At 44.5% G+C, this 13,215-nt stretch overlaps 1 protein-coding gene across 1 annotated transcript; it reads right to left on the bottom strand.

Moving 5' to 3' along the window:
* Positions 1 to 997: 997 nt before the first annotated feature.
* Positions 998 to 6,384, bottom strand: LOC115141222 (complement C3). The gene has a single exon (XM_029679965.2). The coding sequence runs from the start codon at positions 6,348 to 6,350 to the stop codon at positions 1,356 to 1,358; it is 4,995 nt and encodes a 1,664-aa protein (XP_029535825.1). The 5' UTR covers positions 6,351 to 6,384; the 3' UTR covers positions 998 to 1,355.
* Between the last annotated feature and the right edge of the window lie 6,831 nt (positions 6,385 to 13,215).

Genomic DNA, 13,215 nt, shown 5'->3' on the forward strand with positions numbered 1-13,215 from the left:
AGTGTAGGCCGTCATTGTAAATAAGAATTTGTTCTTAATAACTGACTTGCCTAGGTGAATAAAGGTTAAAAACAATTAAACAAAATATTCAATGCACGCCTGACTTCCTCTGGAAGGGGTCAGAAAGATCTGATTACAATTAGTTCACAATGTGTATTTTGATTGTCTACACCTGTCAAACAATGTGGACACAATCAGAATGTTGACAAGATCACGACAAAGGACGCATGTTAGCACCAGTCTTTGTCATCTGGGTTCAGGAAGAGAGTGAGGATGTTGGGCTATGGTTAATGTGGGGTGATTATTGGTATTTTTGGCTTTCATATTCACTGATTGAGACTGAAATGTCCTTCAAACACTCAGAGACCTCTAGCTGTGTCTTCCCCAAGGCTTACATGAAAGGTTCTGCGTCAGTGTGTGTGAGTGTGTGCACTCGTGTGTGTGTGTGTCTGTGTGTGTGTGATCCCACTACAACTGTTGTCTGCTAAAATACATACTGCATATCTCCCATGATGACATGTCTGTAAAACAAAAGCTCAATGACGGAGACACACTTCCTCCTGGTAAGAGTCAGTGTCCTTTGTTTCACCCCTAATGTCAAAACCTTGCTCATAATATATTAACCCCTAATTATAAATGATCTTGTTTCTATAAACAAGTTTCCACATCGGTAAAAGCAGTGATGAAAGTGTCTATTACCCTGACTGATTTGTATACAGTACATCTTATTTGCTTAGTGCCATATGGGGCAGGAGAAAATGTTTGCTAATCCTGATCGCATTTGGTAAAAACAATGATGAAGTGCTGAAAGATATATAGTACTCTGACTGACTTGCCATATGGACAGGAATGAGATATTTGAACATTTTGGTGCTCAAATAGTGAACATAAATAGTTACCATCCCACTCAACCTTAAACTTAAATGTCTTTGTTTAGTGTTTAAAACCAATAAACAATGAAACCCCCATAATGACTGGTGATATGCACACAAAGGAATTAGAGTTAATATGTTTTTTAATGCATTTCTTTCATGCTTATTACAGCAGGCAGGGTCATTTTAGTGCTAAAATAAAGCCATAGAACTGTGATCATGTCATAGTAATCAATGACAACTGCAAATGGTACACTTAAATGTATAAATGTGCCATTAGCAGTAGTCATCATCATGTTAACTTTAAAGAAAAAATGATTCATGCACGGTGTACATCATTTACTGGTCAGTTTCTAACAGAATATTTTCCAAGTGGGCAAACTCATCTCCATACTCTCTAGAGGTTACAATGAGTTATGACAGGGCATGCAACCTGGATTGCAATGTTACAAAAATGTACATTTAACAAAGCAAGAAGAGAAACTAAACAGGGCAGCCGAAGGTTGTGATCTGGTTGATGAACTCATCAATGCCCAGACAGACTTCTCTGTAGTTTCTGGATGTGCACTCTTGTTGTGAGGGCCAGTACTCTATCCATGTCTGTTCACCTAAGACATACTTGTACTGCAACAGTCCTTTATCCTCCACTCTGTGCAGGTCTTCAGACTTCCCCATAATCATGTATGTTTTCCCCTGCATTAGACCCAGAGCTTCTCTACAGTAAGCCAGTCCCATGAAGTCACGATTCTTCCCCTCCACTCCCTCGTCAGTACCTGGCTTGATGACCAAATCGATCTTCACGGTGTAAGTATCTGTGTGTGTGGTCAGCTTCGAGTCCACCACCGTGGCTTTGTAAACGTAATCCAGTCCCGCGCCGCAAGCTTTGTCTATGCGTTGGACATCTGGCTCACCTTTCTTCTGCATACTGCAGCTCTCTTCCGCACACGTACACACGTCTCCAAGACACAGTCTGCTCAGAGTACCACCCTCCCTCTGTGGGTGGTAGAACTTCACACAGTGCTTCTGGTTGTAGTATTCATATACAGAGACGGCAGCTGGCTGTAGAACTCCCACTTCCTGTACTCTGTGGATCTTAAAGGATATTCTGTCTTCTAACTTATGAGACACCTTGTCCAGATATAGGATGAGAGATCCTCTTTCAGACAGAACTTTGTCCATCTCAAACTTCTCTATGTAGCGCTCCCTCCCCTTGGACAACTGATTCAGATCGTCTGTGTCCACAATGAAGCCGGTCAGCAAGCCGATGTCCAGAATAGACATGGTCGCATCTCTCTCTGAGTTCTTATACAACACCTCAATAGTCAGCATAAATGACTCTTTGGCGTCCTCGTGACTTGTTTTGTCCATCTTAGTGAGGGTGACAGAGAGGTCAAAGCTTTCACAGTCACTGTCCTTTTCCTCTGGCAGGGCATAGTACAATGTCACCACCGACAAGGTCGCCTCACCATTTCCTGAGGCTTTTACAGTCAAGTCCTTGTCTATGGAGTTGACCTTGTCTGTACGAGTGTGGAACTGGTTCTTGTTGTTGATGGACCACTTGGTGGCTGATGCCCTGCCGGCCACCTCTAGGTTGATGTTCAAGTCAAAGTCTTTCAGGTCCTTCACGTGGCTCCAATACTCAGCCACAGCCTGGAACACCATGATGGTGGACTGTGTGGATCCGTATCCCCCTCCCACCTTCTTCTGCTTGTTGAGCCACCTGACTATGGGGCCGGCCTCTTCGAAGGCCTTCACCTTGACCAGGGCAAGCAGGGCGTACGACGTGGCCTCCAGCGTGTACTGGTAACCACCAGGGACTGGCCAGTGGTCCAGCTGTGGAGAGGCGAATTTCAGTAGGGTCTCCTTGTTAGGTTTCCCTGCATTGGCCAGAGCATAGGAGGTCATAGCTACAGCATAAGGGTTAGTCAGGTGGGGCAGACGCTTCTCGAGGTACGCTACTGCCTTAGCCATACTGCCTGGTAGGCTGTTGACAGACTGCTCACACACTGAGCTTGCTTCCTGCATGGCGATGAGAACAAAAGCTGTCATGGAGGCGTCACTGTCCGAACCCCTCACGTTACCCGTCATCTCTGCGTGAATGACAGGAGCAAACTCATTGAAGATGCCATCTGGCTGTTGTGTGTTCAGGATCAGCCACTTGACAGCAGTACAGAGCACGTTTTCCTGAACACTGATTAATGTACTGGACATGGCAAACACCTTCACCACGTATGCTGTCAGCCAGGTGCTGCTCTGTCTGCTGACCCAGGCAGCGTAGGAGCCATCTTCTTTACGGTAGGCTAGCTGACGTTGGTAACCAATGTTGACGTACTTGATGGCTGTGTTCCGTTTGTCCAGGCCAATATCCTCCCACTTTTTGGTGTTGTCCAAGTAGTGTGTAGCAATGACAGGCAGGGTCATGTAGATCATGTTCTGTTCCCCACACCCGACTGGCTGAACTATCAGACTGCCCAGAGAGTCTCCACTGATGGCCTGCTCCACCAGCACACTGGTCTGCTCTCCAGCTGTCACACTGATCAGTGTGTCAGCATCAGAGTTTGGCACCTGGTTTCGGGGCACTCCACTGGGTATGTGTGACGTCTGCTCACCACCATGTTTAACCGGGTTCAGGAGTACGTTGGTTTCCTTCTTGACCAGCACTCCCTCAGCCACAACACGCAGATCCCTCTTCACCCCGTCATTGCTGCCAGAGTTTTTCACAGATGCCTTGACCTCAATGGAGTGCAAGCCCAGCTTCATAGGGATGATGACATAGGGGACAACCCGGGTGGACATGGGGTCCATGTTCACTTCCTGCCTGTACTTACCCTTCTTGCTTGCCGAGCTGCACACCTCACCGTTCTCCATCAGCTCCACACGCACAATGATGGGGTCTTCGCTGTAGTTGTGGAGGATTGCTTTGACCTCCAGCTGTTCATTGCGGACGGCTGAGTAGGGCAGCTTGAGGTCGATGAAGAACTCCTTTAGAACTATCATCTCAAACGGATCTGCCACACAGATGCCATGAGTTTTAGACAGGCTGATGGCTGTTATTTGCCAGGTGGTGATGGAATCCTTTAAGAAGTTGTTCCTTATTACAGATGTGGACTCACAGTGCTTGTTTTGGGCAGGGCATTCAGGAAGATTGGTGTCCTCCCACATCCAGCTTTCAGGGAACTGACTACGAGACACAATGTCTTCAGACCGCATGTACGCATCATCATCATCCTCCTCACTGCGTGAGAGCAGCAGTGCATCCTGTTTGGATTCTATCTTCTTGGAGGCCATCTCAGTGCAGCAGACAAGGAAGGCTTGGACGCAGACGTCCCCATCTGTGATGTACTGGGCCCGTCTGTCACAGGTATATCCCATGGTGTTGTCCCTCATCCCGTCCACACAACACTCCTTGGCCAGACCATTGTACTTACTGGCCATACTAGTGATGACGTCACTGATGGTCACTGCTCGTCTCCGCCTAGAACTAACAGGACAGCTGGGGTCTGTTCTGATCCCAGTCCCTTTAGCAGTGTTGGTCTCAAATACCAGACCAGCATCGTAGAACACCCCCATATTGTCTGCTCCCCCTCCAGCTGTACAGCCTGTATCATGCTTCTCTATGGTGTCCCAGATCTTGGTCTGTGTGAGACGGTGTTTGCTGTTGAGAACGTAGACTCCCTTGTCTACAGCCACCAGCCCTACTTTCGCTCCCGGGTCTCCAGTGATGGTCAGACTGAAAGCCCTACGAGGCTCATAGGATGCCTTGGGCCTGGTCGATGTCACTTTCAGTGATCCCATGCAGGAGACCTTGATGTCAACCCAGACAGAGTCTGCCACCAGGTCAGCTGCTCCCACATGGTAGTACGCTACGATGCGGAACGACGGAAGCAGCTCCTTGGAGACAGGCACTGAGAGTGTTACCAGCGCGTTGCCCTGTCTTTTAAATCGGCCCACTTTCACCAGCTGACCTCTACTCAGGAACATGTATGTAAGGTCATGGTTTTGTATGGGGGTGGGTCCCAGGTTCAGATCAATCTTAATGGGGTCTCCTATCTTCAGCTCATTAGAGTCAACCCCGACATGGAGAAAGTTCTTGGTGGAAGTTCTGTAGGGGAGAGCCTTCATGGTGGCCTCCGCCTGTCTGTTGCCGAGGATCGCCGGGTCCTTGGTCTTCACAGTGATTACCAGCTCTGTGGCTGATGCCACAGTGTTAAGTGGTATTTTTGCAAAACCGTTGGCCCTGGTCACCCCTTTAGCATTATCTGGAGTCACCTCAACCTCCACTCCAATGGCTGGAGAGTTGTCGGGATTCGTAATGTAAACAGAGACGTCAAAGGGCATGCCAGGTTTGAAGTATTTGGGCGTTCTCTTGAAAAGGATGGTGTATGGCGAAGTGACAATCTGGATCCCTCTCTTCTCTGCCTCTACCATTTCACCCCCACCCTCTGTTAACACGCTGACTGATACGAAGATGGACTGTTTGACCAGATCATGGATTTTGGGGAAAGTCTGTGTGATGTGTTCCTTTTTCAGACAAGCCACTCCTTTACCTTCTTTGATCTCTACTCTCTGCAGAGAGGCAGGGAAACTCTTTTTCTCGTTATCTGTTGTGATGACACCAAACACCACATAGCCTGTCCCTGTCACTTCCTTACCGTATAGATACCTGGCAGTGATGTCAACAGTCAGGTCATTGTCGTCGACGTAAAAGAAGGCTTTAGCTGGGGTCAGACTAACCTCGAAGCTGGGCAGAACATACTCCTTGACCTCAAATTCAGATGAGAAGGTCTTTTGAGGTGTGCTCTGGAACCTCGTGACTACATGCCATGTCCCGAAACTGACGATGTCAGGGAGTTTGAACTGTCCAGATTTGACTCCCTTGTCTGGGTTGACGATCTCCCTGAAGATGGTGATGTTTTCAGGAGTCATGATCTCCACAGAGACTGCGATCTCTTTGTTCTTGGCGACCTCCTTGTCCTCAAATATCTCCCTGGTCAGAGGCTCCAGGCCTGGAGTCATAGAGAACACTCTGTAGTGGACGGTGCTGGCCGGAGTGTAAATGGTCTTGTCAGTCTGGATGAAAATGTATCCAGACTGGAAGGAGACCAGGACAACCTTCTCCAGGAGGCGGTCAGGGAACTGGGCCTGCAGGACCACATACTGCTTCTGCTTGGGGTCATCCACAAAGTGGTCCCCCTCTGGGATGACCAGTTGTGCCATAGCCTGGAAGTTGTTTGCTTGATCCAGAACCACTGATTTAGAGACTAGCTCTTTGCTCTGCGTAGGGTGGTTCTTCACCATGATCTTAACATTCAGGGGACCTCCTGCATGGTCCTGAGATTCCACAAAGATGTTCTCATTACTGCCCACACGCAGCAGGTTAGGAGCTGACAACACTTGTAGTGCAGCTCCATCAGACAAGGTAGGTAAGGAGAGGGCTACAGCCAGACCGGCCAGACACAGCAAGTTGCCGACCAACATCTCCACTGCTGATTCTCGGTGTGTAATAGTGCCTTCCCTCTCCAACCCTGGCTTTTAGGATTAGCTCATTCTGTGGGAGGTGTTTCAGGGGTGAATCCCCCTTGGGGTGGGTTACTTCCCAGCAGTAGAGTTGGGAAACCAGCCGGCTTGATAAGAGTAGTTGGAAAGTCCACTGTTAAGCAAAACAAACAGCTCAAAATCTGTCAGAGAGATATACAGGTTGGAAATGTACTAGACCTGTGGAACTAATCTGATTTACATTTAACCACTGAAATAAACAACTTAATAATACAAAATGGCAAAAAAAAGTTATGTTATTAACCAGAAAATGGACCTGGACGTGCTATTATCAAAGCCGAAGCTAACTAACTCCATTAGTTCAGATCTGGTTTCAAGACAAGTCAACTTGTCAAGCATGAAACAGTCACTGTCAAAACAACAGAAACACCCTAAATGCCAAGGAGAGCTCGGTCTCAGCACACACACACACACACACACACACACACACACACACACACACACACACACACACACACACACACACACACACACACACACACACACACACACACACACACACACACACACACACACACACACACACACACACACACACACACACACACACACACACACACACACACACACACACACACACACACACACACACACACACACACACACACACACACACACACACACACACACACACACACACACACACACACACACACACACACACACACACACACACACACACACACACACACACACACACACACACACACACACACACACACACACACACACACACACACACACACACACACACACACACACACACACACACACACACACACACACACACACACACACACACACACACACACACACACACACACACACACACACACACACACACACACACACACACACACACACACACACACACACACACACACACACACACACACACACACACACACACACACACACACACACACACACACACACACACACACACACACACACACACACACACACACACACACACACACACACACACACACACACACACACACACACACACACACACACACACACACACACACACACACACACACACACACACACACACACACACACACACACACACACACACACACACACACACACACACACACACACACACACACACACACACACACACACACACACACACACACACACACACACACACACACACACACACACACACACACACACACACACACACACACACACACACACACACACACACACACACACACACACACACACACACACACACACACACACACACACACACACACACACACACACACACACACACACACACACACACACACACACACACACACACACACACACACACACACACACACACACACACACACACACACACACACACACACACACACACACACACACACACACACACACACACACACACACACACACACACACACACACACACACACACACACACACACACACACACACACACACACACACACACACACACACACACACACACACACACACACACACACACACACACACACACACACACACACACACACACACACACACACACACACACACACACACACACACACACACACACACACACACACACACACACACACACACACACACACACACACACACACACACACACACACACACACACACACACACACATTGAATTTGCCCATTTCTTAAAATTCTAGGGGATACATATTGGGTAGCCACAAAACCATTGTGTTCATGAGAGTCTCATCTTTCCATAGAGTGATCATCTTAGTTTGTAGGCCAAACTGTTTGGACGCTACAGACATTTTTGTGAGAAGACCGATTTTTGGGATGTCTCAGTGTCTGACAAACACCACTGTAGCTCGGCCACCTTCCAGATGGGTAAGGCCGCCATAGGCAGATGCGGTGGTAAATACATATTGTTTTATACATATTATACACATTTTACAGACACAATTTTACAATTGTTACATTTAGTTTGTTTTTAGTCCTAACTCCATTTCTGATGTTCATCCAGTTTGATTTATATTTGTAACTATGCTATTTCACAAAATCAGCCTTGAGTCAATTTCTGTGGCCCTGTGGAAAACTAATTGGCATAATAAAACAGTCTGTTTAAGCTAGATGTATGTGGTGGAAGCTGGCCGAACTACAGTACAGAGGAATCCATGAGACATCCCAAAAAACAGTATTCTCACAAACACTAATATCACACCTCTATGGACAGGTGAGTCTCTCACGAACACGTCCACAAGCCTTACAAGACTCTCCTGAAGGCAGTCCGGTAACAGTTAAGAAAATTAAAGGAAGTTCAGTGCATTCGGAAAGTATTCAGACCCCTTGACTTTTTCCACATTTTGTTAAGTTACAGCCTTGTTCTAAAATGGATTAAATCATTTTTTCCCCTCATTAAATATCACATTTACTCTGTACTTGGTTGAAGCACTTTTGGCAGCGATTACAGCCTGAAGTATTTTTGGGTATGACGCTACAAGCTTGGCACACATGTATTTGGGGAGTTCCTCCCATTCTTCTCTACAGATCCTCTCAAGCTCTGTCACGTTGGATGGGGGCGTCGCTGCACAGGTCTCTCCAGAGATGTTCGATCGGGTTCAAGTCCAGGCTCTGGCTGGGCCACTCAAGGACATTCAGAGACTTGTCCCGAAGCCACTCATGCGTTGTCTTGGCTGTGTGCTTAAGGTTATTCTCCTGTTGGAAGGTGAACCTTCGCCCCAGTCTGAGGTTCTGAGTTCTCTGGAGCAGGTTTTCATCGAGGATATGTCTGTACTTTGCTGCCTTCACCTTTCCCTTGATCCTGACTAGTCTGCCAGCCACTGCCGCTGAAAAACATCCCCACTGTATGATGCTTCCACCACCATGCTTCCCCGTAGGGATGGTGCCAAGTTTCGTCCAGACGTGACACTTGGCATTCAGGCCAAAGAGTGCAATCTTGATTTCATCAGACCATAGAATCTTGTTTCTCATGGTCTGAGAGTCTTTTAGTCCCATCCTTCCTCTACTCTCAACCCCTCCCATCTATATCTGAAGACCATCCCGTTTTTATTTCTATTTGCCATATATTTTTCAGCTATGCTGTTTCACAATTGTTTTGAGCCTATATACATGTTATGGACACAGTATATTTTACATGAGTTATCTTGTTATTTTTAGTCACACCCTTCAGCTCCACTGAACCCTTCCCATCTATCTCTGAACACCATACATTTTGTTTCACAAAAGTTATACTCTGCTAATTTTGCATTATTAATAGGAAAGAAATGTTGTTCGCTTCTCTATGTTGAAGATGAAAAAATAATTTGGTGCATTTTCCCCCATATTCCATCCAGTTTGCTTTATTTTTTATAAATTTTTACACTTGATCTTTCTTGAGTAAGTACCTCCATTTCTTTTTGTTTTTCCTCTAACGTATTCTGTGTCTCTGTGGTACAGATTTTATTGCTATCTATCTGTACTGTTAGTCCCTCTATTTCAATTTTTAATTCTGAATTATTTTGACCTAAATTGCTCTTGTTTTAAAGAAGAGTAGTGAATTTCATGGCCCCTAAAGGCACATAAAAAAATGGCCCATACAATAAGTGGATCTGCTATACCTACAGTTCGTTATGTCGGAAAACATCAGTTATAAAATATTCTGTCCTGATTAAAATTACAACATCCTTGCCCACGTGGACATTCTGTAAGAGTAATGTATATGCCAAATATTTGATGGTCCGACAACCGCATTCTGTCCACTATGAACACTTTTTAAAGTTTTGGTGCCAACAAGACTGACATAAGAAAGTAGTCAATACGACTTGCTAATATTGAGCCTCCGCCATGTATATCTCCTTAGGTCAGGATATTTAATCCTCCTTATATCAATTAGTTCCAATATATCTATGATATTTGAGATTTTCTTAAGTGCATAAGGGTGATACTTTGTAGTGTGATTTTCTTTTACGGTCCATTGAGGTATTTAAAACCGTATTATAATCTCCACCGTAATAATAGATTATTCTATTGCTTGTAGGCTTGATAAATGATGATGATATATATTTCCAATGAAGCGTTGATCATTATGATTTGGAATGTATAGATTAATGAGCCAAATCTGTTTGTGGTTCAATAACATATTTTAAAGTATCCATCTACCTTGCGGGTCTGTTTGAACAATTGGCACGTTCGGAATAAAATTATTGTTATTTAATATCATCACCCCTTTTGAGTTTGTTGTGTGACAAAACTGCACATTTTAGAGTGGCCTTTTATTGTCCCCTGCACAAGGTGCGCCTGGGTAATGATCATGCTGTTTAATCAGCTTCTTGATATGCCGCACCTGTCAAGTGGATGGATTATCTAGGCATAGGAAAAATGTTCACTCACAGGGATGTAAACAATTTTGTGCACAAAATTTGAGAGATGTAAGTTTCTTTGCTTGTGTAACATTTCTGGGATCTTTTATTTCAGCTCATGAAACATGGGACCAACACTTTACATGTTTGCTTATATATTTTTGTTCAGTATATAATAAAAACTGCATATCTTAATGCATTTCCACAATTAATGGATAATATGTGTAAAAATGTAGGCAGTTCGTACGAAGGATTGTTACCTATAACCAGGATTGGCATTACGAAACATACATTTATTACTATTATTTTGGAAAAAAACAATTATTGTGAATCGTCCTGAATTGTCCCTAACATTATTGCCCCATCGCAACAGATGTGGAATACACACACACAGACACACATGCACACACTCACACACACACGCACACACACAAGTGGATGCATAAATTTGTGAGGCCTACAGATGCATAGTACAAGACCTATCGAGAAACATCCACCTGGAAAACTTGCAACCCTGGGTAGACCCTATCTTTGGGTCCGCCTGTGTTTGATAACGGGCCAAACTGAGATACCTATTCCTGTCAGTGACGAGAAGAACCTAAACACACACACTGTGTCAACGTCACCTTTTCACCCCTGGCACTAGCAGGGTCTGTTCAATGTAATAATTAAACAATCCTGGACAGGGACCATTGGATAGTGATGGGGACAGGGATGGGGTGGGTGGATTATATGGCAAAGTCTGATGCGTGGGGGTTCAAAAAGTATTCATACCCCTTGATTTATTCCACATTTTGTTCCATTACAAACTGAATTCAAAATGGATTAAATCAATGAAAAATGCTCAACAATTTAAACACAATACCCCATAATGACATGGTGAAAACATGTTTTTAGATATTTTTGCAAATAGATGGGCTGTTAGTAGCCTGAAACCAATTGTTTCACGAAGCATACCCATTTAAATGTCAGTCTATATTAGTTGGACTCCATGTTTGCCAAAGTTACAGCCTTTAGAAGGCCCTTTTCAAATCAAGAACCAAAAACATGAAGGGCCTATGTTGAGCCTATGTGAAACCCCAGTTCTATCTTGAGGTGATCTCTCGTTAACCTCTAAAAGTCCAAGCCGTTGGGGGGGCCTTTACTACTATAGCTCATAGAAACTAATTGAATAACACATTCATAAACGGCAATAAAGACAGTAAAATGAATCATAAGGAATACGGTTTTGAAGTGTCTGTCTCTATGGAAAGATGAGACTTTCACGAACAAGACGGTGGCCTCTATTTTGCTCTGCGACAAGTGTCACGGGACTCATCTGAAGGTGACCGGTACCAGTTAGAAGAATGAATGGAAGTATAGAGGGTTCTGTGCCTACCCAAAAAATTGTACTGCAAAACCATCAGGTTCATGAGAGTCTCATATTTCCATAGATTGATGATATTAGTTTGTAGGCCAAACTGTTTGGACGCTACAGACATTTTTGTGAGAATTTTTGGGATGTCTCAGGGTCTGACAAACACCACTGTAGCTCGGCCACCTTTTACCACAGATGCGTTTGATGCAGATATCTCTAGTTTATTCTGACATATTTTGATTTTGATTTCTTTATTATGCCACTTAGATTGACGCTGGGCTTCATTAATAGACTCCATTGTTTGGGGGGGTGCATTATGTAACTTAATATGTGACCAAATCCACAGAGAAATGTGAGTTATAGATATGTCATTCTCATTGAAAGCAATTCTAAGAAGCGGTAGATCTGTTCTATGTGCACTATTTTTATGCTTCCTGTGCTTAAATTTTGTTTTTTACTTTTGAACACCAGCTTCAAGTAGCTGAAAAAACAATATTTTTGGTTATGGAAAATATATTTAGATGGTGCAATGATACTCTGCACTATACTTGCTTGTTTTGTCACAAACTCAAATAAGCAAACTATTACAATTCCAGCAACCAGGAAATGGAGGAGCGATTTCTGCATAGTGCATCTTTAAACCATCAACACGTGCTAAGATCAACAACACAGATGTTCTCAATTGCTTCCAAAATGTCCCACTCCCTTAAAACCTGTTGAGTGTAGGGGGCAGTATTTTGATGTTTGGATGAAAAACGTACCCACATTAAACTGCCCATTTCTCAGGCCCAGAAGCTAGAATATGCATATAATTGTCAGATTAGGATTGAAAACACTCTAAACACTCAAAATATTGTCTTTGAGTATAACAGAACTGATATTGCAGGTGAAAACCTGAGGAAAATCCAACTAGGAAGTGCCTCTTATTTTGAAAGCTCCCTGTTCCATTGCATGCCTTCCCTCCATTTAAAGGGATAACAAACATATTCATTGTCCTATGGCTTCCACATGGTCTGAACAGTCTTTAGACATAGTTTCAGGCTTTTATTCTGAAAAATGAGTGAGAAAGATCACATCGCAT

Source organism: Oncorhynchus nerka, linkage group LG14 (genome assembly GCF_034236695.1).
Source record: "Oncorhynchus nerka isolate Pitt River linkage group LG14, Oner_Uvic_2.0, whole genome shotgun sequence".
Taxonomy (NCBI): Eukaryota; Metazoa; Chordata; class Actinopteri; order Salmoniformes; family Salmonidae; genus Oncorhynchus; species Oncorhynchus nerka.

Bases quoted from the DNA above. Each gene is read 5' to 3' on its own strand.
- LOC115141222 (XM_029679965.2), bottom strand. From the start codon at position 6,350: ATGTTGGTCGGCAACTTGCTGTGTCTGGCCGGTCTGGCTGTAGCCCTC.